Raw genomic sequence first — 24,477 nt, forward strand, 5'->3', positions numbered from 1 at the left:
TTTTATCCATCACCAGAAGGCAGATAACAACGTAAGGAAACCAAAACTATGTCCCTTAATGTATCTGGGCATGAAGCCAACAGAAGGCAAATCCCAAATTTAAAGAAATCAGATGAACCTGACACTAGTCTAGCTTGACCTTCTCAGTAACCAAGAGGATTTGAGACATCACTGCAGCTGAAAAGGCAACAGCTCCAGCTTTCTTAGCACTGCCTACCCTCTCACCAGTATATGTTTTCAGTGTCATCTTGCTGTTCACCACTGGTCTTCATCTGCTCCATTCTGCCATGCAGAGCTACCACAGCTAACTCAACAGTGTTCAGAGCCAAGAAACCACCCGCACACAGTACCTCCACATCCACCTATTCTTCCACTCTTCATTTACAGGCAGACATCTCAACCAAAGTGAAACAAGAGGAAAGTAGCACCAGCAGAGTTCTTCAGCTAATCATGAGTCTATGGAGAAACAGGCTGCCTCTGCCAGGCTTTGTTGGCATGTAGGTGGAAATGATGGAAAGACCGAGAATTTCCATGAGAAGCAATGAAGGCTGCAGAATGAGAGTACCAGTGACTATTCTGACATGAAAGTGTGCTAAAGTACCAAGTTCAAGGTTTGTCCAGACCATTTCAATAATGCATCAAATGGGTCTCCTTTCTTCTACTTTAACAAGTGTGCTTCACATGAATGAGTTTAGAGTGGAGAATTCAGATGAAAGTCTTGCCCATGTGAAACAAAGACGATGGGGAGGCAATGGGGTGAAGAACAGCCTTATAAACTTATTTCAGCTATTTCTAAGGCTGTTTGATAATATTTCATGCTACAAGATTTTTGCTGCCCTTGCTGTTTCATGGTGTTACTGTTCATGAGGCAAAGGGAACATGTTAGAGTAGAGAGATGCACGAAGAGGCTGAGAGGATAAATCGGGACCTCACAGTGCAAAGCAGTGGGAACGTGAGAAAATATGAGAACAGTTTCAAATCTCAACAGAAATAGAAATGGTGTTAATGGGATGGTAAATAAGGGGAAGACCCAGAAGGGGTCTGCAGAAGTGGAAGACCCAGAGCAGAGAGGAGCAAAAGGGAAAAGGTACCAAAAATGGGCCAATGCAGCCACTACAAAATAATGTCATGAAAGTCAAAGGGATTTTTCTTCTCTCTTGCATGACAGAATCTCAGCACCTCCTCCCACAGCTGTGTTGTAAAAGGATCAAACAGTGCAGTTCTTCCCTATCTGAAACCAGAGAACTTCTAAAAAACAACTGAAGCAATGAAGTATTTTACACACTCAGCAACCCAACATTTTTATAATGATCCTAAATACTTTTGGTGTTAAAAGAGGTTCTTGTCAGTGCCTGCCTGTGTTGAACCTCATGGCAGCTCACAAATTTTCTTAACTGCTGTTGCTTTTGTGTGAATGGTGCTCTATTTCCTGGGAAGGCTGCAAATGCAGTTTCACACCATTTATTTTCTTTCCTTCTTTAAAACACTATATATTCATAACTCAGCATCCTCAGCACACCATTATTTATCTTGGTTCACATGTGCAAATGGATGTAATTGTATTAATACATAGATGTAGTAGCAAATAGTCTTGTAAAATGTCTGATGGTGTGAGATAGTGATTATTTCTACTGATATTTTATAGCATAACATTTCTTACATTAATATTGTAACTTGACAATCCACAGTGTTTACACTGTATTTTTATACAGCACAATGTGTATTTCAATTATGCTGTAACTGTAGGGATTTTTTGCAGTTCATGCTGAAACCCAGCTAGAATCAGAAGTATTTCCTTGACAGTGTGAACCTCTGAGAACACAGCCCTGACATGCCATTAGTGCATACAGCAGGCAGTCTTGCCTTCCAAATGAATTTCTGGATAACTAGAAATTATATGAACGAGCCCTGTTGAACACAGTTTAACTCTCAAATCCAGTTCAAATGGCACACACTTGACTTACACAAAGCCTGCATCCAGCTAATCAGTTCTGCAAGACTTCTCTATTATCTCTTGATATTCCATGTCCAAATACTCAATCCCTCTGACAAGACTAGAGGGATTAGTTAGATAAGTTAGATAAGCAATTACTGGTCTCTCAGGGTCCATAAGAGTCTCTTCTTGGAGATGTCTTTACCAAAATCTATAATGTTGTTGGTAGCAGACTGAGAGGATGCAAAATAAACTTGCACTCTTTATTAAAACATGCAACACAACAAAACCTGTCCCTATTAGCATCCATGTGTGAGACAAGATTGATGCACAACAGGTGACACAACAAGAAAGGCATGGATGAACACGGGAAGGAGTGCAAGCTCTGCCACAGAGGTCATCTTCCACCAGAACTTTTACCGCACTGGGCAACAGCTGGTGAGGGTGAGCCACAGCATATCCTGACAGGAAAGCTGCACCTGTGAGAAACTGTTTAATTCTGAGCTGTGTGAGAGGAATATCTTCCTCAGAGAAACTATGCCGTATCATTGCGCGTTTAGAAGACAGAGAAGTACAATAAACTCAGGGCTCTCTTGTCAGGATTTCTTCTCCCACATCTTTTCATTTTAGACTTGAACTAGGAGGAACTCCGTTGAAGGTTATTAAATTTTGACAAGGCAAGAAATTATTAGAGATAACTGTTGCTTATGATCAGTGACAATATACAGGTAGACAGCTTCATCTACCAACTGATGGGTATTGAACAAAGTAACCGTAATAGGAATTGCATGACAGATATACAGGAGGTGATTAGTTTCAAAAAAAGCCCCCATCAACATACTCAGATATCTTCCTCCTCCTCATGGAATCTACAATTCATATTTCTGTTTAGCTGATAATTTCATTTATGAGTTACAAAGCATTTATCTTGAATAGTACAGATGTTTAGTGAACAGAATGATTCATCTCTTCCTCTCTACTTCCTAAGTAGGACAAAGAGATGCCTCCAGTGTGTGCTAGGATGGAAGCATGTCTGTCATTAAGTTGTTGCTTCCCAGATAATAACTACCCATTAAGAGAAAAATTTGGAAAGACTGCTGCCAACAGAACTCACACAGAGTAATGCTCTCTCAAGTGATTGTGCTCCAGAGACTCTTACTGCCTGTTTCTTTTTCTCTCACCAAAAGCCACAGTACGTACAAAGATCTGCTTCTTTTGAAAACCAGTGACACAGCTTCATTGCCTTGCATGAGTGGGAAGTAAAAGTCTGAATGGGTTTCATGAATGAACCTCATAAACACCTTTACCAAATTCAGAAGATGTAGAAAGAAAGTTTCAGTTTGGAAAGACTGAATAAAAGTGGTAATCACCCTAGGGAATGAAGAATACCTAAGATTCTTATTGATGTTATTGACCACAATTAGAAAAAGTATAAAACTACCAGAATTTAAAAAACACTTGATTTTTCAGATTTTAGCCCAAAACCTGTATTGACTTCAAATCATTTGCTGAAAGTATGCTAACTGAATACCAAATACATGCTCTGTTTAATATATAGCTTATAAATTTCATTACCATGCAGTATGTTTACTGACACATAATGAAAGAAAAGTTGCTTAAATTAAGCATCTGTTACATTCAGTCCTAGTTTTAATTACATATATATCTCATGAATATTTTTGTGGTTTTAGAAGAAAACCTAAGTAGGTAAAAATACTGGCAAATTTTTGAAGACTGCCTAAGAAATGGTCACAAATATTTGCAAAAACATCTACAGCTACAGTTCTGTCTGTGCTGGTGCACTCCAGTTATGGCAATAATAGCACCACAGATTTGCACATTGAATAAGTTGCCTGTCTCCTCTCCTTGTTGGTTCATGTCTGTTTTGCATGTGAACAGCTTTGTTGCTCCATCTCTGCCTCATTTTTCACTTGGAGGAAGGCAGTGGCATAAAGAACCCCAGGGACATTAGAATGCTCCATAAACATGATGAGAGCATTCAGCCTCTTCATTTAAAGCAAGTACCATATTGCTCCCAACATCTGCTTTGGGCTATAATGGGGCCCTTAAGCAAACCACACCACCCTGAATGATCAGAGCCCTGGAACATCTGTGGATTGTGCCTGCATAGTTGGCAGCTACAAACATGGCATCTCATACTTACTGTCACTCACACCCTTGTGCTGGCACTCACATGGACTCCTTTGGGACAGAAAAGTTATCCACCTGGAGCTGAGGTTCTCGGAGACAAGCCTGTGCTGTATAAAGTGTATTTCTGTGAGGAGGGCTCTGAGCATTGGGGTGTGCACTTCACTGGAGCCAGCAAACTCATAGTATGGCTATGTGGATTCCATTAGTGGTAACAGTGCAAAGACCATGTAAACACTAAACTGTCAGTTTATGTTGTTTCCACACTGAAAAGTGAAACACACCACAGTTCAATTGCTTTTTACACTTTAAATTCTTGTTTCTATTAAGCATCACTTTTTTAGGAACAGTAGAGTGCCTATAGCTAATTGCTCACTTGTGACAAATTAACCACTGAAAACAGTGTCACATTCTTACAGGGAATGGACTGATCAATATTCAATGGACTGATGGATGATTTCCAACATGAAACCAAGAGATACCAAAAGATGCATTAGGATTTTAGAAGAATTCTAGAGCTGTGTGTGAAATCTTGCTTATGGCACCAGGCTCTGGATGAGTCACTAACCTTTATGGCTGCAAATAAAGGGTCATTTTTTTATCTCTTTAGTAGGGCTATTACCTGTTGAACATCCTGCTGGAAAACACAGAGCTGCAGCCTTTGATGTAGCCGGACCTTTCTGTGTTGCCAGATGCTTTCTAGGCGCCGCTGGTGGTGCAGGACCTCATGTACCACATCCAGCACCTGGTGAACAGCCTTGGAGTAGTTTGCAGTAGCAGTGAGGGATTCAGAATTCCCAGGACTCAAGGGACGCTGTAGGACATCCAGCAAGGCTTTTCCATCCTGGCTCACCTGAATGAAGAAATAAGTCTGCTTCACTGCACTGGTATTTAAATATCTGCCAGCTGACAGAGAACAGCCTAGCTCATTCTTTTTCTGCTGTGTGTTTTCCTTATTTCAGTCAAAAAGGAAGAAAGAGCTCATAACATCTCTTTTTGACTTGTACTTACACATGCAGCACTTGCCTTCGCTTCCTAGTGGCCCTGCTGTGTCACTCAGCAGGAGCACAGGTACAGCACTGCTGGGGCTCCACACAGAGATCCCAGGGCTTTATTCCATTGTGACACTTGGGCACTGAAAATTCCTGACACACACTGCTTGGTGACAGGTGGCATTTGCAAGAGCGGGCCTATCTTTGTGAGGAGGTGGCATTTTAAGAAAACCACAGATGGCAGAGTCATTCATATTCTGTATAATAAGGGAGAGTCCTTCTTTGTAGGATTGCTAAGTATGTCTATACATTGAGAAGTGTGACATTCCATTCTGTATTTCATTCAGTGCCAGTGAAAAATAAATTGGTATATGACTGATTCTTTTCTTCCCCAGGAACAGCTCAGAGGGACCTATGGTCTCAGTTTTCAATAGACTATGAAGATTGCTGGGAAATACAAAGCCCTTTGCACACATGTAACCTTTTTCAAGCATATTAAAAGATATTTACAGATGCAAAGGCATTTGGGCATTAAAAAAAAACCATCAGAATGCCTGGGTTTTTAATGTCAGATTTTTTTTTTCTGGAACATTCCTGGACCATTTTCATATTGCAGGGGCAAAATGACAAATTTAACCATAAAACCCAGATTTCTGCTAAAAAAATGTGTGCATGCACTGATTCTCAAAAAATAGCTTTTTGAAACAACTTTTCAGTTCCAGATTGCAAAATTAAAATATTTTGTTCAACAGAAATGATAAATGAGGACACTATTGGAATCCCTCTCCTTTGCCAGCCTACTTTTTGCTTTTCCCTCTGAAACAAACTGCAGTGAAAATGACAAGTTTTCCTGAGAAGTGCATTTGTAAGCAATCACAATCACCGATCCTGACAGAAAATAGGGTAATGAATGGTTTTCATCCAGTTCAAATTTTGAATATTATCAGTCAAAGCTAAAACACATCTCCAGGATTTCCATGTCCCATTTATTTCTGTATTATAAGTTGCTTATTTAAATGTAGCTAATACCCTTTTAATGCCCAAACCTGTGTCTTCTGGCAAGCCATGCCACATCCTGGTCTCTGGCAGCACTGGGTGTCCAGTGCATTTTCAGAGAAGCCAAGAGACCTTTTGAGATGCATACTGGTAAAAATTGGAGTCAAATCTCATCATATTTATAACTATTTGGTGGCCTTAGGAAAATGCTTGGGTTTTTTTTTAAGTATTCAAGGTAATTTGGAACTAGATCAGGAAATAACTGGAGAGTACAAAGGGAGTGGCTTCCCATACTCGATTTCAGTTGCTGCTGAAGATCAGCTGGAATAATTTCCGCATGCTGGAGCCTTTTAGGGTCACAGAAGGAACAACACCAGTGGAGAGTGGTGATATGATGGAGGATTTTGGGAGGAAACATTGAGGCACAGGTGTTACCTTGGCAAGATTATGGAGATGGCATTAGCTGCTAGTCAGGAAGAAGCAGCTTCCAGAGGAAGAAGATAAGGCACACTACATCCTATTTTATCTGTGGGAAGACAAGCAGCAACTACTTAATTGCTGGGAACAGGAAACCAAGGCCATGGACACATGTGGGTGCAGATTCTTAGACCAGAAACTCACTGTTTGCACTGGCTAAATCCACTGTGTAATTCACAGTTTCTGTTACTGGGATTTGGGCTTAGAGGTGGTTTGAATCACTCCCTGGGTGGTGTTCCAATGGTTTTAATAGAGTCCCTGCTGATTTACACTGCTACAATCACAGCAGAACTGGGATTAAAAATAAAGGTTCAAAAGTTTAGCAGTAAGAGATGTGATTGCACAGAAAATATAACACACATGTTTTACTCAGGAAAACTTTCTTACAAAGTTTGTGCTGTAATACAGACCTATTAATAGCTACACTTCTGCATTGGTTCTTACTCCTTTCTCTTCTGTGGGATGTAGGTTTTTATCTGTTCCATGGCAATTTGCTTCTGTTGTCTGTCTAAAAAGCCTCAGAGATTACAAGTGATGATTTTTCCCTAATGGGGATAACCTCCTGGTTATTCTCTGGACAGACAGAGATAAACCACCAGATGTGAAGTCATTGTGTTGTCCTGGTAATAATCATTAATACAAATCAGAGGCTATAAGAAGTGTTCTGCTCTCCAATTTACACCCCTGTCCCATCATACTGGACTAAACAAATGAAAAGGAGCATGGTGACCACCAGGTAACCAGTGGTACTCAGTATTCTCAAGGATAACATAGATATTCCAGGATTTCATATCATCTGCAGCTCTGAAATTCTTCAGCTTAAAAAATTTGTTTTCCAAAATTGTGACTATTATTGCATTCCAAATCAATAGCTCAGAAGATCTGTGCTCTCAGAGTTCCCCAATGAGCAGATTTCAGAAAGGAACAGCCTCACAATTGGAGAAGCCACCTACTGTGCTCTTTCATTCATTTCCATGTTCTCCTCATAACTGCAAAAATAATTCAACAAAACTCTTTTCATGTGAATCTTTTTTGAATTTTTCAGGGATTGTGCAAGGAGACAAGCAAAACAACCTAGGTTAGTCACATCAATTCACTTACATCTTATTTACAACATATTTTAAAGTATTGCAAAAGTCCTAAGCTGAATAGACCCACACCCCATGACTTGCAATCCCAGTAAGGTGTAAGATCCAGTGTTGCATTTGTCAAAGCAAACTGCTGCTGGACTCTGGGAAAGTTTAGCTCACCACCTGGCACAAAACACACACACACTCCTATCACTTGTTGATATTCCTGGCTTTGTGGTAAGGAAAGGATGGGCAGAATGCAAATGCTTCTGAAAGAAGTTATGTAACCTTGGGCAAACGAAAGGGTAGATTTTGTTGTGCTAGTGGAATCATCCCATGGCTGTTCTATACAAAGATAGGGAATAAGTGAAAATCTGCAGATATCCTTTATATCCTGAGGATATATACATCCCTAGGAAGACCTCCAGAGCCTTGAAAGTGACAAGACTAATGGTGCCATCTGTGAAACATGTACAGTTTGCACTAGGGAAAAAAAATAGGGTTTAGAGAAAATATATCATGCCTCTATGATGACCAGAGCCAGGCATGAACAAGTGTGAGATACATATATATATATATATATATATATATATATATATATTCTGTCCTGGAGTCTTCATTTGTTAACTTTCTAAGCATAGCAAATGCTACCACAGTCCTCCAGTCCAGCTTGGAAAACCCTGCAAGAAGCAAAATCCCTTCACAGTCAGAGAGACACTCCAGTACAGCACAGGGAAACTGTCTTTTTGTCAGTAGCTTTTGCTCTATGCTGTAGCCTGAATGGGGAAAAAAGCAAGAACTTCATGTGGGTTTTTTTGACAAAATTCCAGAGAATTTGTCTCAGCATTCTTGGCATCCTCTTTTAAAGGAAAAAAGCACATACCCTATTTAGGTCGGTGATATTTTACAACAGTATATGCAAATACATCTGAGATGGTGCTTAGGGACAGGATTTAGTGGCAGATAATAATTTTAGCTCAGCAGCTGGACTCAGGATTTTAAGGGTCTTTTCCAGCCTAAATGATTCTAGATTCTATGTAAAGCAGCCTTTTAAGCATTTGTTGCAATTAGGAGTTTACATCTCTTTGTACATTGAAGGAAAAAGCCTTTGGCATCCCTTGAGCCATTAGCATACCTGTGCTAGAGCCAGGACTCATCCACAGAAGGAAAGCAAAAGGAGTAAAAGTGCTGGTGGCACAAAGGGGTTCCCAGTTCAGCAGAGACACAGAAATGCCTCTTCTTTGGGGTGCCAACACTGGTTCTAGATTTCATTTCTGTCTGGTTTCAGATTTGTCCTTTGGTTCTTCCCCTACAGCAAATTGCTGGGAAGTCATGCGCTACAGCCTGGGATTGGGTCTGACTCTATCTTCGAAAGAGTTGCAGGAATGGAAAGGAAATCCTACCTCATTTAGAAAAGCTAAGCTGCTGAATGCAGCCATGTGTCTGTTGTCACTTAGCAGACACTCACATTTGCTCTGGGAAGCACATACCTCTGTGTAGGCCTGGGTCACTTGCTCGTAGAGGGTCTGGTGATGGTGGATGGCCAGTTCCAGGTCTTGCATTTCTGAGGGGAGGCCTCCATCACTGCACATTTTGCACCAGGCATCCACACCTGAAAGGAACTGAAACAATTCCAGGAACAATGAACAACAGTGACACAAAACACCTCATCAACACTAGAAAACTTTGCAGGGTGCCACACACGACTGCAGCAATGACTGAGGAGAACACAGAAGTTACAAAGGAGTTCTTTTGGGCACCTTGGAAAGGCACATTCCTGTCACCTCCTCAGTACTCAAAGGATGCCTAGATCTAAAGGAATGTTTTCTGTTTCTTCTGGATTAAAAATAAATGCTTATTTAAGCAGGTTCAGCAAACACCCATTCTAAAAGCCTTTGCAAACCATCAGGGAGGCTACAACACTGCAAAAGGGAGGCTGCAACAGGTTTAGAGAAAAAAAACACCAGTGTGAAGCACAAAAAGGCACAGTGACAGCTCCAGCTGCATTTGGCATTGTCTCATCTGTCTGTATTCCCTCATTTACCTGTCCTTAAAACTACTCACATGAGAAAACTCCCATTTAAAATCACTGCTGACATTCATTTCAATGAAAGGCAAACAGTCTGCATTCAAGGAGCTCCATCCCAGGTCCAGCTTGGTGGGGTTACTATTAAGGTGCCGAGGCTTTAAGCCCCTGTGTCACATGTGCTTCTGGCCCAGGTCAGCAGTGATCAGATGTCATTGCCATCTGATGGCTGCTAAGCAGCCAGCACAAAATGAGCTGCTGGTCTCAGCCCAGTTCCTGGTGGGCAGATGTCCATGAAGAGGGAGGGAAAAAAAAGCATTGCCATTGCAATTGATATGGTTTAGCACCTTGGTTGGAAGCCTTAACAGCCAGCCAGAAACCGAACACTTTGGGGTGCAAAGGGGTGGAAAAAATATTTTTCTACTCTAAAGGCCTCCAGAGCAGTGCTGATGCACTTTGGCAGAACAAACTGGAGGAAGCTCTCCTGGGTGCTGCCTGCTCTGTAAAAGAAAAGAGGAATTTAGTCTCTAAGACTCCCACCCTGTTTTTCTTTTAAGCAGAGCTTGGTTCAATGACACAGCTCACATGTTCATATTTTGTCCATATGAGCTGCCTAATGCCACCTCATTATTTCTCATTAATGCTTTCTCTTCCTCCATCTTTCTGTTAAACCAGCCTGCCACACCTTGGGCTATTTATAAAAAAGAACAGCTAATTATATAACAGATGTAGTGCCCTGTAGGACGAATGCATAATGCCACAAAAGCAGCCCAGGATCACAGCTTTGTCACCTCCTGAAGTGTTCACCTGTGGCTTGTTAGTTCAGCACTCACAGTGTGAAGGGCTGTGAGATTCAAAGCAAACAATTCCAATTCAACTCTGTCTCTGGCATCAGCACCCTTTTTTATAGGTAGTGTAAAGCTATTCACCATGCTGCTGTGTATTAAAGGCTCCAAAGTGTTTGCACTGTGAACACTTCTGTGCACAAAGATTTGTGACAAAAGATGAATTCCTAAGAGTTCATGTCTACAAAGTACAAATCTACCAGTGACGACTGTGCTTTCTAGAAAGCTAGAGGCAAGGATGGCAGGCTCTCCTGCACTGGTTTGACTTATGATCTGTTGAATCTGTTCAGATGAAATCCCCAAGCATCCCTGCATAAAGCTGAAGTCATCACATTTTGTGCCAAAGTAATGGAATTCACATGATTTCTGATGCAGTTTAAGAGCATAGGGCTCTTAAACTGCATCAATCCCTTTTGGGGCTGTTCCATGAACCTCTTGGTCAAAACAGTGAACAAAAGACCTTTACACCTCACAGATGAGTGCTCCTGCAGCTGGAATCACACTGTTATGGTTCTTATCAAAACTGCTGAATTCTACCCATTTCAGTAAAAGCTCTTACAGTCATGTTACTCATCTCTTGTCACATCTCCAGACTGTGATTTGCACAGTACATGGGAGAAGTCTCAGGAAGATCCACTGCACATGTCCACCTTGCTGTTCTGCATCTATCTTTTCTATACAGACAATGTCACAATTACTTTGTTAATTTTACTTCTGTCACTAGCAAGAGCAGTTGACATCATCTGTTTTAAAAAGTTTAAAGAGATGCAGCTTGTCAGAGTTTGATATTCTGAAAGAGTGCAGAGTGATCTGTGCTGTGTGTGCAGAGTCATGCAAAAAGTGCAAATAGGGTTTTTTCAGGGTTATTGTTGCAAAGTGTTAGTTCAGGCCATAGCCCTATTGATTTGATATTTTCAAAAGAGCAGCTTTGTTAATTTCTATTATTTGCCACACACTGTGGCAGACAAAAAAAAAATTAAATGTAATCCTTCACGTTAAAAGCAAATTCTTATCACAACACAAAATCACCATTTAACTGAGTTGCAAAAACTTGCATTTAAAATTATAAATTACTAACTGTTAGTTTGGAACAGGAGTCATTACTGTTTACTAGAACTCAATATCATTTAAATGAAATGCTTACATTTGTAATTAGTTTATTGACTAGAATATCCACTATTAGGAACATTAAAACACCTTAAATATGATTTGAAATGACAGACTAAAATAATTGTCCATGCTTTATAAGGATTTAGGAAAGATTAGGAAGAATGACTCTCAAAAATGAAAGAAGTCCCTACAGTACCTTTGTATCTCTGATACAATCCAAAAACATCTTTAAAATGATGACCTACACTTACTCCTAATTCTCAACCTGAGTTGCAAATTCTGTATGTAAATTCTAACAGGTAATAAAGGATTCTCAGACTTCTTACAAATTTTCCTCAGGGTCTGCTCTGCTGTACCAGGTGGTTGCTCCAAAACACAGCTCCGACATTTTGTACTCTGCATTTCTCTAGATTTTTTGCCCAGTCCTTGCTCACTGTTTGCTTCTGTGTAGAAGCTGCAGGATAACCAGGGTGGTTCACCAGAACCCAGAAAATCTAAAACAAAATTCTAGTGTGCTTTCATGCCAGAATAGCTAAGGAGAAAGATGGGAAGACAGCCATGAAGCCACTTTCCTCAGTGGCTTCCTTTATTCCTTAATTTCCTGGTATTCCTTTAATACTTCTCGCTACCCTGAATTTTTCAATTTTTTTATATGAAATTGTATTTTTCCTGATGCTGTTTCTGGAATCTCACTGTATATCTTGGTCTTAACCCTGAATCTTATCAATATTAACTGGCTTTCTTTTTTCTTTTCCTTTTCCTTTTCTCTTCTTTCATTTCCTTGGAGTTGAAGATGTGCTTAGAGAGATCCAGGCAGAGCTGAGAGATGAGAACAAGAAACTTCCTAGCTGGGGAGTAAAGTAACATGAAACAAATGGTCAAGGGTCACTTTTCTGAGAATCAGCATAAATATCTAGTGTGTGCACTTAACACCTACTACTTTAAACAGTAATTCTGCTCACACACTTCTGAGGGTAGACTCTGAGCCAGAATTAATAGGTTGAGATCTCTTGGCTCATTCAAAACATTAATTTGTTCATTCTGACAGGACATGTAGAGTGAACATCTTATGAACACTTTAGCCCATTTAGAGATTACATCCAAAATGGGGAAGACACCTGTGTGGGTGCTTCCCCCATGTGGCGGTTGGCAAGCTGGAAGCTCATCTGGAATAAATCAGCAAGCTCTCTTGAAATCTCAGTGAGATAAGACATGTTGTCTTACATCCTCCTGACACTTGGAAGAGCTTCAGACGTACATAAACCCAGAGAAGCAGATTCTCTTTTGCTGTAGAACACTTCCATGTTAGCATGAGAAAAGGAGGTGAAATTAAAAAAAAAAATAGGAAAGAAGGAAAAAACACCACAGAATTGAGAGATTTGTAGTAGGTGGAATGAAGGACATTTGGAAACACCTCCACTGAATCTGTTGAGTTGTACCTTGACCTGGACAAAATAGTTGTTTTGAATGCAGTCTACTGGCTTTTGATCACACACTTGTGTTGAAGACTGCCTAGCTAGAGGCTAAGTAGTTGGCAAGGTTTGTCTTGTTTTCTTTCTTTTCTTCTATTTTTTCCTTTTATTTACTGTTTTCTTGATGATGGTTTAGTACATACTAGTTGTGCTTAAAAATTTAAGAAGGACAAGTATGTGCACACACACTAAAGAAAAAAAAAAATAGGAAAAGAATTAAATAAAGCATCCAGGAATTAATTCAGCTGAGTCCCATTCATACATGCCACATGTATCTGCAATAAAAGCCAGGAAAGCACTGTGATTCTGAGGCACATGAAGACAGATGTGAAGTTCAATTCCCAGCAGGGTTGACTTAGCCTTTCATCCTTTCAAACCAGACAAATTGCATTCTGTGCAGTTTTCTGTGTGGGGTCTTTAGGAAGAACCTTGAAAAAACAAGGTTCTTCCTGCTCAGGTTGCCTATTGTAGATATTTTATAAATCTGTGTCCCCAGCCAACAACTCCCTTGCAGGCTGGGGTGGGCCAGAGGCTGAAAGATTATGGTCCTAGAAGACTGGCTTCCTGTTGGCACCACAATCAAGAAGGGATGAACAAAGAGACTGCAGCAGCTTATTGCACCAGAGAAGGAATGACAATCTGCACCAGAGATCCATGAGAGGGAAGCAGGGATACACTCTGGGAGAAAAGGCTGCATCTGCAACAAGATTACCCTTACTGAGAGAACAAAGGGAGCAAAAATAGATTTGATCTGCAACAGAGGAAATAGTGGGTTTATCTGTATCTTTGCTTCACAATAAAGCCCTATTTGACAGTAAGCCCTATTTATTGTAAAATAATGAAGCCCTGATTTGAGTTTAAAAAAAAACCCTGGCTGATGCCAACTAATAAAGAGTCACATTTGGAATGAATATTTGATAGACAACAGACTTAGTTACAGACCAAATCTCAAACACCTCACTATTTATACTATACAGAGGTTAAATGACCAAATTGTTAGCTCAAGGCATTGTTTTATGCCAGAGTTACTAAGGCAGGAATGAAATTTTAGTCTTGGCTCATGGACACAGTGACACCCACACTTTATTTTTGTGGCTGAGTTCACAGGTTTCACTTCAGCATTTCTCTTCCACTGAGTTTTCTCTTACTGCAAGAGAGGAGCAACTGCTGGCACAACTAGCAAATTTTTCTATCTGCTAATAAAGAGAGATTGGCTCCTGTCAGACAGCACAAACTTCAGTTTTTTGGGAAGAGGTGCCAGGCACGTCAGTATAGTTTTCTGGTTTATTACCTTTCATGCTGCACAATACCTCAGCAGCACCTCAGAGACAGAAAACAAGACTGACACTTCAGAAAAATTGGGAGTCACTCATTTATTAAAAAAAAAAAAAAAAAAGGAAAAAAAGAACAAAGTGGTTAAAATTACCCCAAACATAACCAAGCAAACAAGAACTATCTAATTCATTAATAAACCCTAACATTTTCACTGTGACTACAGACTGCATATGTATTCTTTCTTTGATTTTCCTTTATAAATATATGATGATTGACCAATTATTAACATGAAGATTACACCTAATCACTACAGTGCCCATTGTAAGGAGATGAAAGGTTTTGTACTGGGCATCTTCTTAGATTATCAGTCCATCAAAGGCACTGAGTGTGCTTACACGAGTAAGTGCCCAGTAGGGTGAGTAATTGCTCTATGCTATTGCCTGTTGTCAATAAGAAGCACGGAATAAAGAAAAATCCATTGTAATTTTACAGTCAGAAACAAACAATGGGTAAAATCTTTACTCTTTAAGATAACCTTTTCTACACATGTATTCTGGCTTAACAGATACCATTTCCTTCTTAGCTCTTACAATTTCTTCTTCAGATGCTTCAAGTATGGGTTATTTTAAAAATATCAAGCACACCCACTTAGTAGTTTTGGTATTAACTACTTGGAAAAACAAGCATACAACACTGAAGAGAGCCCCAAAGCAGTGTTTGTCACTGGAAAATGAATGTAATCAACATATCATCGATTTTGAAGCATCATCATTAGGTGAACCTGGCTTAGATGTAAAAAAAAAGCACAAGGTTTAGTCAGAGACATTTTAAATTTTTATTCTAGCTATGAACTATGGAACCGTTCTAGTAGTTGTTAAAGACACAAAATAGAGTTCAGGGGTATGGAAAATTTTCTTTGATGTTCACAGCTGTCTCTGAAATCTCTGCTCAGTCTCTGAAATCTCTGAGCTCTAACAAAGTCTGGGGCTATGGAGAGCACTCTAAGTGTTGGAATGAATTCCATAATATTCATTAAACAATAATCTTCTTTGGCTCCAAGAAACTGCCTGCTGGTCTACACCTATGTCATGTGTGTTATGTTCCTCCGCACATAGCACATATACATGAGTGCAGATACTGTTTTCCTGACCATAATAATCCTGAAATTATTCATAGCACTAATGAAATATTAGAAATAAAACAGCTTGTTAATGCACCAGTGTACTTCAGTTATGATCAGATTCCTCCTCATTAATAAAGTGAAAAGATGTCTTACCCACCAGGGGACATGGGACGTTTTTAGGGTGGAAATATTACTGTTTGTTTTTGGGACACTGAGCCCTCAAGAACAAAGCTCTCAGCCTCACTACACATAATCCAAAACCCATCAAGCAATAACTGCAGCATCATTTTATTGAGGTAGCAGGGAACCATTCTGCCTCTCCCCAAAGCCACTCACCTGTTCAGCTTTCTGGTGGAAGACAGCAGACATGGCTAAGATGGTGCTGCGCTCATCCAGAGCTGCAGCAAAACTCTTCCACTCTTGATCCAGCTGGCTGGATATTTGTTTGATTTGCTGGGAAGCATAGTGGCCTGCCTCGGAGAGCCTCGACGCCACAGACATGATTCGATTGATGTTGACATAGGCGTTCTGAAAATTAAAAAAGCACACATCAATAAAGAGAAGGAAGAACTGTGACCACCCTCTGCATTCATAACACATTCCAAGCACCATCAGTTGGAGTAAAGCCAAGCAGTTCAGTGAGAGCAATCAACCACCTGTTTCAATACGCATGAATAGCAGGCAGAATACCTTCCACTCTAAAAACACATCCCTCTGGATTCTTTCTGTACATCTATGCCATTATCTAACACTTTTATCTCCCCCTCTCTCCTTGAATTTATTTATGTAAAACTAATTTGCCATACTTCAGCTACTCACTCACCTGGTAGGGTGTACTCATTGCTTCTATATTATTCCTGATATTTTTGTTGTTTTAATTCATATTTCTGGATGCTATATCCACATATTCATAAGTAAAAGGTTTGCTTTGTGCCCTTTGAGAACTGTCTGATAATCCTTTATAGACATGTAGTGTCAACAAATGGAAAAGTCTTACAGAATTTAAAAGAGCTTATAAGGCTATCCTATAGAAATAGAAGTGTTTCCATAGAAATGTCTATTACATTATGGTGTTCAGTTAAAATGTTATCTTTTCTGCAGGCTATTTTAAGCTGTTCTCCAGCAGAGATAATATTCAATTCTATTCTGCATTTAGAAGGATTCAAAAGCCTCTAAAAGGGTTATATTTTCTGTTCTTTCATAAGAATTTTCCATTATTGTTTTTATTCAGCCTTGAAGAAGTGGAAGAAGAGTTTTTTCTCAAACTGAACCTCAGACAGCAATGTAATTGCATTACAATACCCCCATTCTGCATAGGAATGTAAGCTGAAAATAAATAGCCATCATGACAGTGTCCCACACTGATGCACCATCACAAGACAAATGACAGCTGTCCTGCAGATTCCTGGAAAGTCACTTGATGTAAGCACTTTTCCTTTCTCTTTCCTCCTCACCAGAGGAAAGGAACATCTCAAAATTTGAGATGTTTTGCTAATGATGACTTACTGCTGCTTTCTTGTCTTTCTAAAATATTTCCAAAGGGCTTTAGAAATTTCTGGGAGTAGAATCTGTAAGACCCTCAGGCACAAGGACAGACACAGCCCTGATGATTTTAGCAGCATTAGTCATGGGCAAATAATAAATCAGAGATGGAAGTGTTTGTTGGAGCAGGATCTCATCAGAGTGAGTGGGAGCAAAACGTGGAAAGGTATCTGCCAATCCAAACATGAAATGCAACAGAGCACTGCCAAGGTAGGCACGGGTCCAAACTAAGTTGTAAAGCAGGGCAAAGTATGTCTGCAAAGTGTGTGGGATAACTATGAAGTACATTCATCATAACTCTAGGTGCTAAAGGGGAAAAAGATTGGGCTCCAGCCCTTTGAGCCACTCAATTCTCCCTGGCAGAACCAAGACTGTGACAACTGTCACATAAATAACATAGATCTACAGCAATACCCAACCTTCAACCTTGTTTTTCCTCTTATCACAAAGCCTTTTCTTAAAAATTGGATTTGGCTCAAAATTATTAGATTGATTTTTAAGGAATAGCCATCTTTTTTTCACTACAACTAGAGAAACCAATCAAAACTGTTCTGGAGCTTAAAGTATACTAAAAAAAGACACTATGATTTGAAATTTTGACCACCAGGCACAGTCCAACATTTCTCTGTGTGCCTCTAGGCTAGAAACTGGAAATCCTGCTAAATGTTTAAGCCTTTTTCCCAGAAATCCTTCAGGAGTAAAACCTCAGCCAAGATAATTTTGCAACATTTCAGGTCAATCCTTTGGTGGAAAGTAGTGCAGCATAACTACAGGTGCTAAAACTTAGATGAGTTGTGCCAAGGTCATGGAACATTGCTGTGTTTGAAGAAAAAGTTCCTGAAGAAGTTTCGATATCCTGTAGAAAATGGTTGTTGTCATTCTGATTTTGTTTATTTATTTTTATTTTTTATTTATCTCAGCCACTGCAATGCAATGGGCATGGAGGGAACAACTGTGAATTCTGTGGTTCCCAATGGCTCCAGTGCACAGCTGTGTTAACCAGCAGGAGGGTAAGGGAAAGTTTAGCTGAACTGCAGCAGATGTTCTGAGAGTCTAGTTCTTAAGTCAGATAGATTTACATATTGTTATGTCTGTTGTATTTTTATACAGGGATAAGGATGAAACTGTCTCTTTCCTATATGAGAATTTTTCATGGAAGGGTACCAACCCACTAACTCCTTAGCTTTTTCAGCAGGAAGCAAGAAGCAGTTTGGGAATCACCAGCTCAAACTTCCATTCTTTGTGCACCAATTGGAAAAGGCTCAGAAAACAGAGACTCCTGACCTTCTCCTGCTCATATTTGAGCAAAAAATGCACCCAAGTGCAGTATCACCTGTGATGGGCTCTTCTGTATTGCTGTTACAGATTGAAGTAAAATGCAGTTTGGCCTCAAGGCAATCCATAATTTACTTTCAGGGAAAAACCCAACATTTAACTGATCACAATCCACAAAATGCAAGACATTTATTTTCCACCTTGAAGAAGAACAAACATTGTAAGCCAGGTTTTTTTCTTTCATCTTCATCTGCCAATGTGTAACGTCCTGAGGTAAAATGGAAAATCTATGCTGACGAAATTCGTCTGTTGACATTTCACAAAGTTAAATTTTCCTTTCCCTCTGGTGTGTTCACTTCTATAAACTGAGTGAATTGAGATTTCTTCTGTGTCACTATTATATAGATCTTTCAATCTTAACAGGAAATAAATTCAATACATCAACTAATGTCTGTGACTTTATTTTTCCTTTAGGCTTGGAAAATTCACAATAGTAGGTGCATGGAAAGGTTCACTTTAAATTCAACCTAACCTCATCTTTCTTTCAAACTTGAGAGGGGTCCCCAAAGAAGACCACTCAGGAATCACTCATTTATAGCTATATAAGAGCACAATAGGTCAAAAAATGAGGAAACAATATATTAATGTCTAGAAGTAAAAGCACTTCAGTTGACATTCTGTAGTCATGACACTAGGACGCACTGAAATTTTAGCTAATAAATACCTTTCAGCATGGAACAAAATTTATTTCACATGTACTTGCACACTTTTCAAAGGCACTTCTCATGTTAATTTTTTATTTGCAATATTTCATCAAAATCAGGATGAAAAAAACCTTTTTCTACAGGAAATCTAAACTTCTTCTGTAACAACTTTTTCAAACACAGCAACGTTCCATAACTTCGACATAGTTCATTATTTCAACTTTGAAACTTTAGTCCAAAAAGGGGGATTTTTGCCTTCTAAAAATCACTGGGCTGGAAAACAAAACAAAAATTTCCCCGCATGTACCTGGATATCATGATGGGCAAGAGTTTCTGTTACAGTTGTCAAAAGGCTTGAGCAGTGCCTTGCAAGCTCCCATTCCCCTCTTTGTCCACCAACTCTCAGCCCATTTCTGTGGCCCAGCCAAGACCCTGATTCTGGTCCCTAGTGTTGACACAGCTGTCCCACCAGCACAGCAAACACTGTGCATGTCCAGGTCCCTCCCCAGATCAGAGCCCTCAGTGTCAGCAATGAGCACTGACAGAGGTGGAGCTGAAACTGTGGAATGATCTCCCTCAGGGAAATACAGTCATTCATCCCTGATCACCTCGTGGGCATGCTGGGAGACCTCCCCTCTGAATTACACCCTCCAAGCCTGGCTGGGACAACACTTTCTTGTGACTCACTTGTAAAAAGAATGCCTGACACTCACAAAAGAAAAATTATAGTGGAAAGCACTAAATCCGCAAGGAATTTGGAGTGTTCATCTCATTTCCTAGAGGACTAGTTGAGATACTGTGATGGCAAGCAGCAAAGGTGGGCTACAAGAGAAGGGTTCTGCAGATTAACTGAAAGTGAAATTTGATTGCTGAAGGGTTTTTCTTTAAAATAAAATTACAAAAATATACTTTACACTGTGCTACCAAGACTTTATATGTGAAATGAGCCTAATGCATAAATCCAAAGCAGAATATTTCAGTGACAAAAAACACCTCATGAGACATCTTTAAGATCTTTAAGTTTCTATAACAAGACCAATTACATGTAGCCTGTGTAATATTGGATGGCATTTTAGCTCAGCCTACATACAGAAAAATACCATTCATTGAAGTAAGATATTGGGAATTTTCAACAGATATTATTAGCCTTTACATGATAATTGTAACGTGTTAGAAATATATTGTGATTTAGGACAACATGGATCTCTGTGTGGTGTCAGGTAATGCCCTGACAACAGGACAGGCAGCAGCACTGAATACTCTCTTTTTTGTGTGCAGAAAGCAGGAACTCATAATTTAAGGAAGTTATCAGATCCAGGCATAAAAAAGTCCGGGCAAGGGAAATACAAATAACTTTAGTCAGAACAACTGCCATGTACACCAGCTATCCAAGTCAGAGCTACACCCAGTATGCTTTGTGCCATACTGGAACACTGAGGATTGGTTTTCTAGTGAATTTATTGGATTATTGATATTGCTTGAAAAAGGTCTGAGTTAAATGTTCATCTTTGTGAATAGTATTATTGCTTCAGTATCAACATTATACAGCTGTGATAAAGAGTAACAATTTATTTTGAAACTGAAGTGAAAACAAGCACCGCCTCAAATCACGGGGAAAAAAAATAACCTATGCTCCTTATTTGAAAGAAAAATAGCACATTACTGTTTATTACCTCAAATATATGATTTCCCACATCCCACACTGATCATTTAGAAAGAAGAATTATTGTAACAAACAGAGTAGCAAATTGTTTTTCCAAAAGGGAGCTTTGGTCACAGCATGCCTATGGAGATGCACAGGAAGATCATGCAACAAAAGGCATGACCCAGTAAACATTAGGATGTGTATTTTCTAGAGGAACTGAAGACTGTATTTTAATTATAATTAGTTATGCCAGGCTTAAAGGACAGTAGGCACAGTGTAAAGAAAAAAAACATGAAAAACAAATACAACCGAAACAAAACACCTTAGAGACCCAAGATCTGATCCAGCTTTCACTGAAGTTTGTAGGCTTGTCCCCTGCTAAACATGCAGCCATCTTTAGCTACTTTGTCCTCCTCCAGATCTCCAATAGATACTGATTTTAATGTATTAAAAAAACAAAACAAAATTCAATACAATAAAAAAGCCCAAGCCCCACAACCAAAAAAAGTGCCTCAAGATTTCATTATTTTACTACTCATACTTCTGAGTAATAAACAGCTGAGCTATTCTCAATCCAACAGTTGCTGATGTATTGCATGTAAAAAGATCCAGCTAAATTATACATCAAATTTCTACCAAAATCATTAATTTTCTGTTAACAGCAATGATCTCTTTCCAAGCCTAACTCCCAGTTATTTTAAGAAAATAATACTAGACAACATTATTTTACATTACCATATTTTGTTATATTATTAGCACAAAAAAGGATAAAGGGAGATCCTCAAGCCTGACTCTTCTAATGGAATTTCTGAAGAATTATGACTGAATTTGCATATTTTACATGTCAAATGAATTCTAATGCACTCACCTCCAGGACACATTTACTTATTGGGACTCTGAGAGCAGCAGTGTTATATGGAAGCAGCGTTATCCTGGACTTTGCTAGATGGCACTGTGAGGGCAAGTTTAACTATCAGGTGCCTAGAGCCTGGTTTTCAGTGCTCTGCTCTGATATAACCACAATAAACACATTAATAGGCATTACAAACATTTCTCATCTCCCACTGTTATGCAATGCCCTAGTGAGGCACAGTGCTGGAAGTGGGGAGTAGCTAGCTAGCTGCAAGTGGCCTGTGGAATTCAGGTCAGAGAAGTTAATTACCTGACCTGGAATTTGGCCAGAACCCCAGGGTTAATGCCTGTAACCTGATGAAAGCAGTTCCTGGGGTAGTTGGGATCTCTTTTTCCCATTTCAGACAGCTGCTCTCCAGTGCCATGCCCTGGGCAGCAGAGCAGGTGGGGCTCTCCAGTGCCTTACACCACCAACTTCAACCACCTCTGAGCTGTCAGCCCCTTGCAGCTGCAGCCTGACCCTGCACAGCAGGAGGAGGCTTCACCTGCTGGAGTGCTTCACTCTGAGCAAGCTTTGCTGTAGTTGGCAGTGTTCAGAGAGGGCTCATCTCTGCACTGCACAGTTGCAGCAGGGGGTGTACATGCATTTTGCCATCCCACTGCAATGATCAAAACATCAATACATCCTGTCCTCATTTCTGTGCTGAAAGCAGGGCAGTTTCCAGGACAAATAACCTTATGTCTGGAAAGAATAAGAAAATTACCAAAGTACTAATAAAAGTATAATGATGGTTTTCTTTTTTTTTTGAAAAAGAAAGGTAAATTGAGTTGGATTCAAAAGTTCTGACCAATTAACTGAAAAAGGCAAAATCCCACTGTGGCCACAAGTAACAGCTTGATTAGTGTCTCCTTTTCGAGGTTTTGAAAAGTACCTTATATTTAAGGTGTATACCTCCACCCTCTGTGGAGGAAGAAGTATAAATTAATAAAGTGCATCCTACAGCTCTCATTAATTCCCAGTCAAAGAAATGTCAAAAAGTTAAAAAATATTGTATTTACTCTTCAAAATGCAAACAAACTCCACAGGACTGAGCTGCTCTTAAGTCAATGAAGTTACCATACATCAGTGTCTGGCTGGACAGAGCAACACTCTGCAGCTGCCACAGCCAGCCTGACCTTCCTTACATCACCTCTCACAGGTCCCTCACTCCCTGAGCACTGGAGGTGGCCTCCTGTGCTGGCCCTCTCCTCCCTCCTGTGCTGCTCACAGTGCCCTCAACTCACCATGGAATTCATGGCAAAGTGGTTGTGCTGTGTCTGCAGGTCCAGGGCGTGTTGGTAGCTCACACCAATCTCTGTGTGACTCTGCAGGAACAACTCTTTGTTGTGGCTGATCCAGTCGAACATCTGGAAGGGTTCCACACAAGAGAGGGAAAAAAGACAGAGTTAGACAAGGAGGGAAACAGTAAGAGACAGTGCAAAATATAAAAATCCTCTTCTGAGATAGATGTGTATGCAACACAGCCAAAATCATCTCACCTATGATCCTTAATAAAATTAACTGTTGCTGAGCAATGGAAGCATTGAAGTTATCACCAAATTTCACTATGAACAGAATGATAGGTCAGGAAAAATAATTTATTAAACATGTTATTCAGTAAGCTTGATTCCACAGTCTTGTCCTATAAGTAATGGGAATTTCATATATAGAAAAATTTCAGCAGAGGGAACTGTAATCAGGGATTGCTTCATTGACCAAAGATCTAGCAGTTGATAAAGTACTTTTGATTCACAAATGGACCAAAAATTCAATAAATATTAGTGATGCGATTTTCTCAAACCCCTTTGTTTTTTATCTATATATATAGTATATAGTTTCCAGATATTACATTCAAAGAGCCAGCTGATTTCCTACACTTTTATTTCCTAGATCTTTCCAAGTTCAAAGTCAGAATCCAGCCTGTCTGGCATTTACTATTTTTGGGAATGAAGAGAAAAAAAGAATAAAATAATTTTATTAATATCTATAGAGAGCACACATTTCAACTTCTTCCACTTCCAAATGTATTCCCAAGCAAAATGGATTGTTCAGTACTTCAGACACAGATAGAAATATATTGAATAAAGCTGATGAAACTCATTTCTTATTCAGAAACACATCAGTGTGACATTTCAATCTGCAGCCCATTCATTCATTATAAGCTGTCACAAGTCAGCTAAGAGACAGTTCATTTATGTTTTAGCTTGTTCTGTGTTGTGCTAGAGACCAAATGCATTCAAAGTGAGAACTTTTCATTCTTTACTCCTGACTGCAGCTCTGCAGGCAATTGCAATCTCAGATCTTTTCTGCAATTTTTTTTTTTGCAGAATCCCTTTAAAACCATGTTTTCTTATCTCCATCCCAGTAACCTGGGGAACTGTTCATTAATAAGGACTCTTTCATCATCATCATCATCATCATCATCATCAAACCCAATTAACTCATTAATTCATTGCAAAAAAGAAAAACTAATTACGGAGGCTGCACAGGTCAGGTCAGTGCACTCCCTGGTCTCAGACAGTCTTGGAGAAAGTGTTTTAGGTGTAAAAAGTTTAAGTGTTTTAAGGTAAAAAGGCAGTGATGCAGCTTCTAAGTAACCACCTTAGGGTCAAATATCAGTCCAGATCTTTGTTATATCATTTACATATCCTCCAATAAAAAGCTGGTTTGTTCTTTAGCACTGCATAGCAACTTTTAACCTGTGACAGCTGAAGAACACTCAGAGCCCACTGCTCTGTTGCTGTAGTTGCTCAGGGTCAGTTCCCCATTCCCTGTGGAGTTGGGGCTCCTGGGAGGAGAGCAAAGGCCCTGCACAGGTCACCTGAGATTTCTGCAGGAAAAACAGCATTTCATGCTGAGCACTCAATCCAGTTAGGAGTGCTCGGCTTTACAAAGGGGATTTGCAAAAATAACACTGCATATCCCTTTCAACAAAAGAAAAATAAACATTCC

The 24,477-nt window shown here is 39.6% G+C and overlaps 1 protein-coding gene across 2 annotated transcripts in view; it reads right to left on the reverse strand.

Moving 5' to 3' along the window:
* The window catches only part of KALRN (kalirin RhoGEF kinase), a 464,195-nt gene that overhangs the window by 227,631 nt on the left and 212,087 nt on the right, over window positions 1-24,477 (reverse strand). For both annotated transcript variants that reach the window (XM_050976704.1, XM_050976705.1), the window contains exons 6-9: window positions 22,770-22,892; window positions 15,804-15,995; window positions 9,107-9,238; window positions 4,704-4,934 (exon numbers count right to left, since the gene is read on the reverse strand). In XM_050976704.1, coding sequence (XP_050832661.1) covers window positions 4,704-4,934; window positions 9,107-9,238; window positions 15,804-15,995; window positions 22,770-22,892 — 678 coding nt within the window. The remainder of the gene's footprint in view (window positions 1-4,703; window positions 4,935-9,106; window positions 9,239-15,803; window positions 15,996-22,769; window positions 22,893-24,477) is intronic.

Source organism: Serinus canaria, chromosome 7 (assembly GCF_022539315.1).
Source record: "Serinus canaria isolate serCan28SL12 chromosome 7, serCan2020, whole genome shotgun sequence".
NCBI classification, from domain to species: domain Eukaryota; kingdom Metazoa; phylum Chordata; class Aves; order Passeriformes; family Fringillidae; genus Serinus; species Serinus canaria.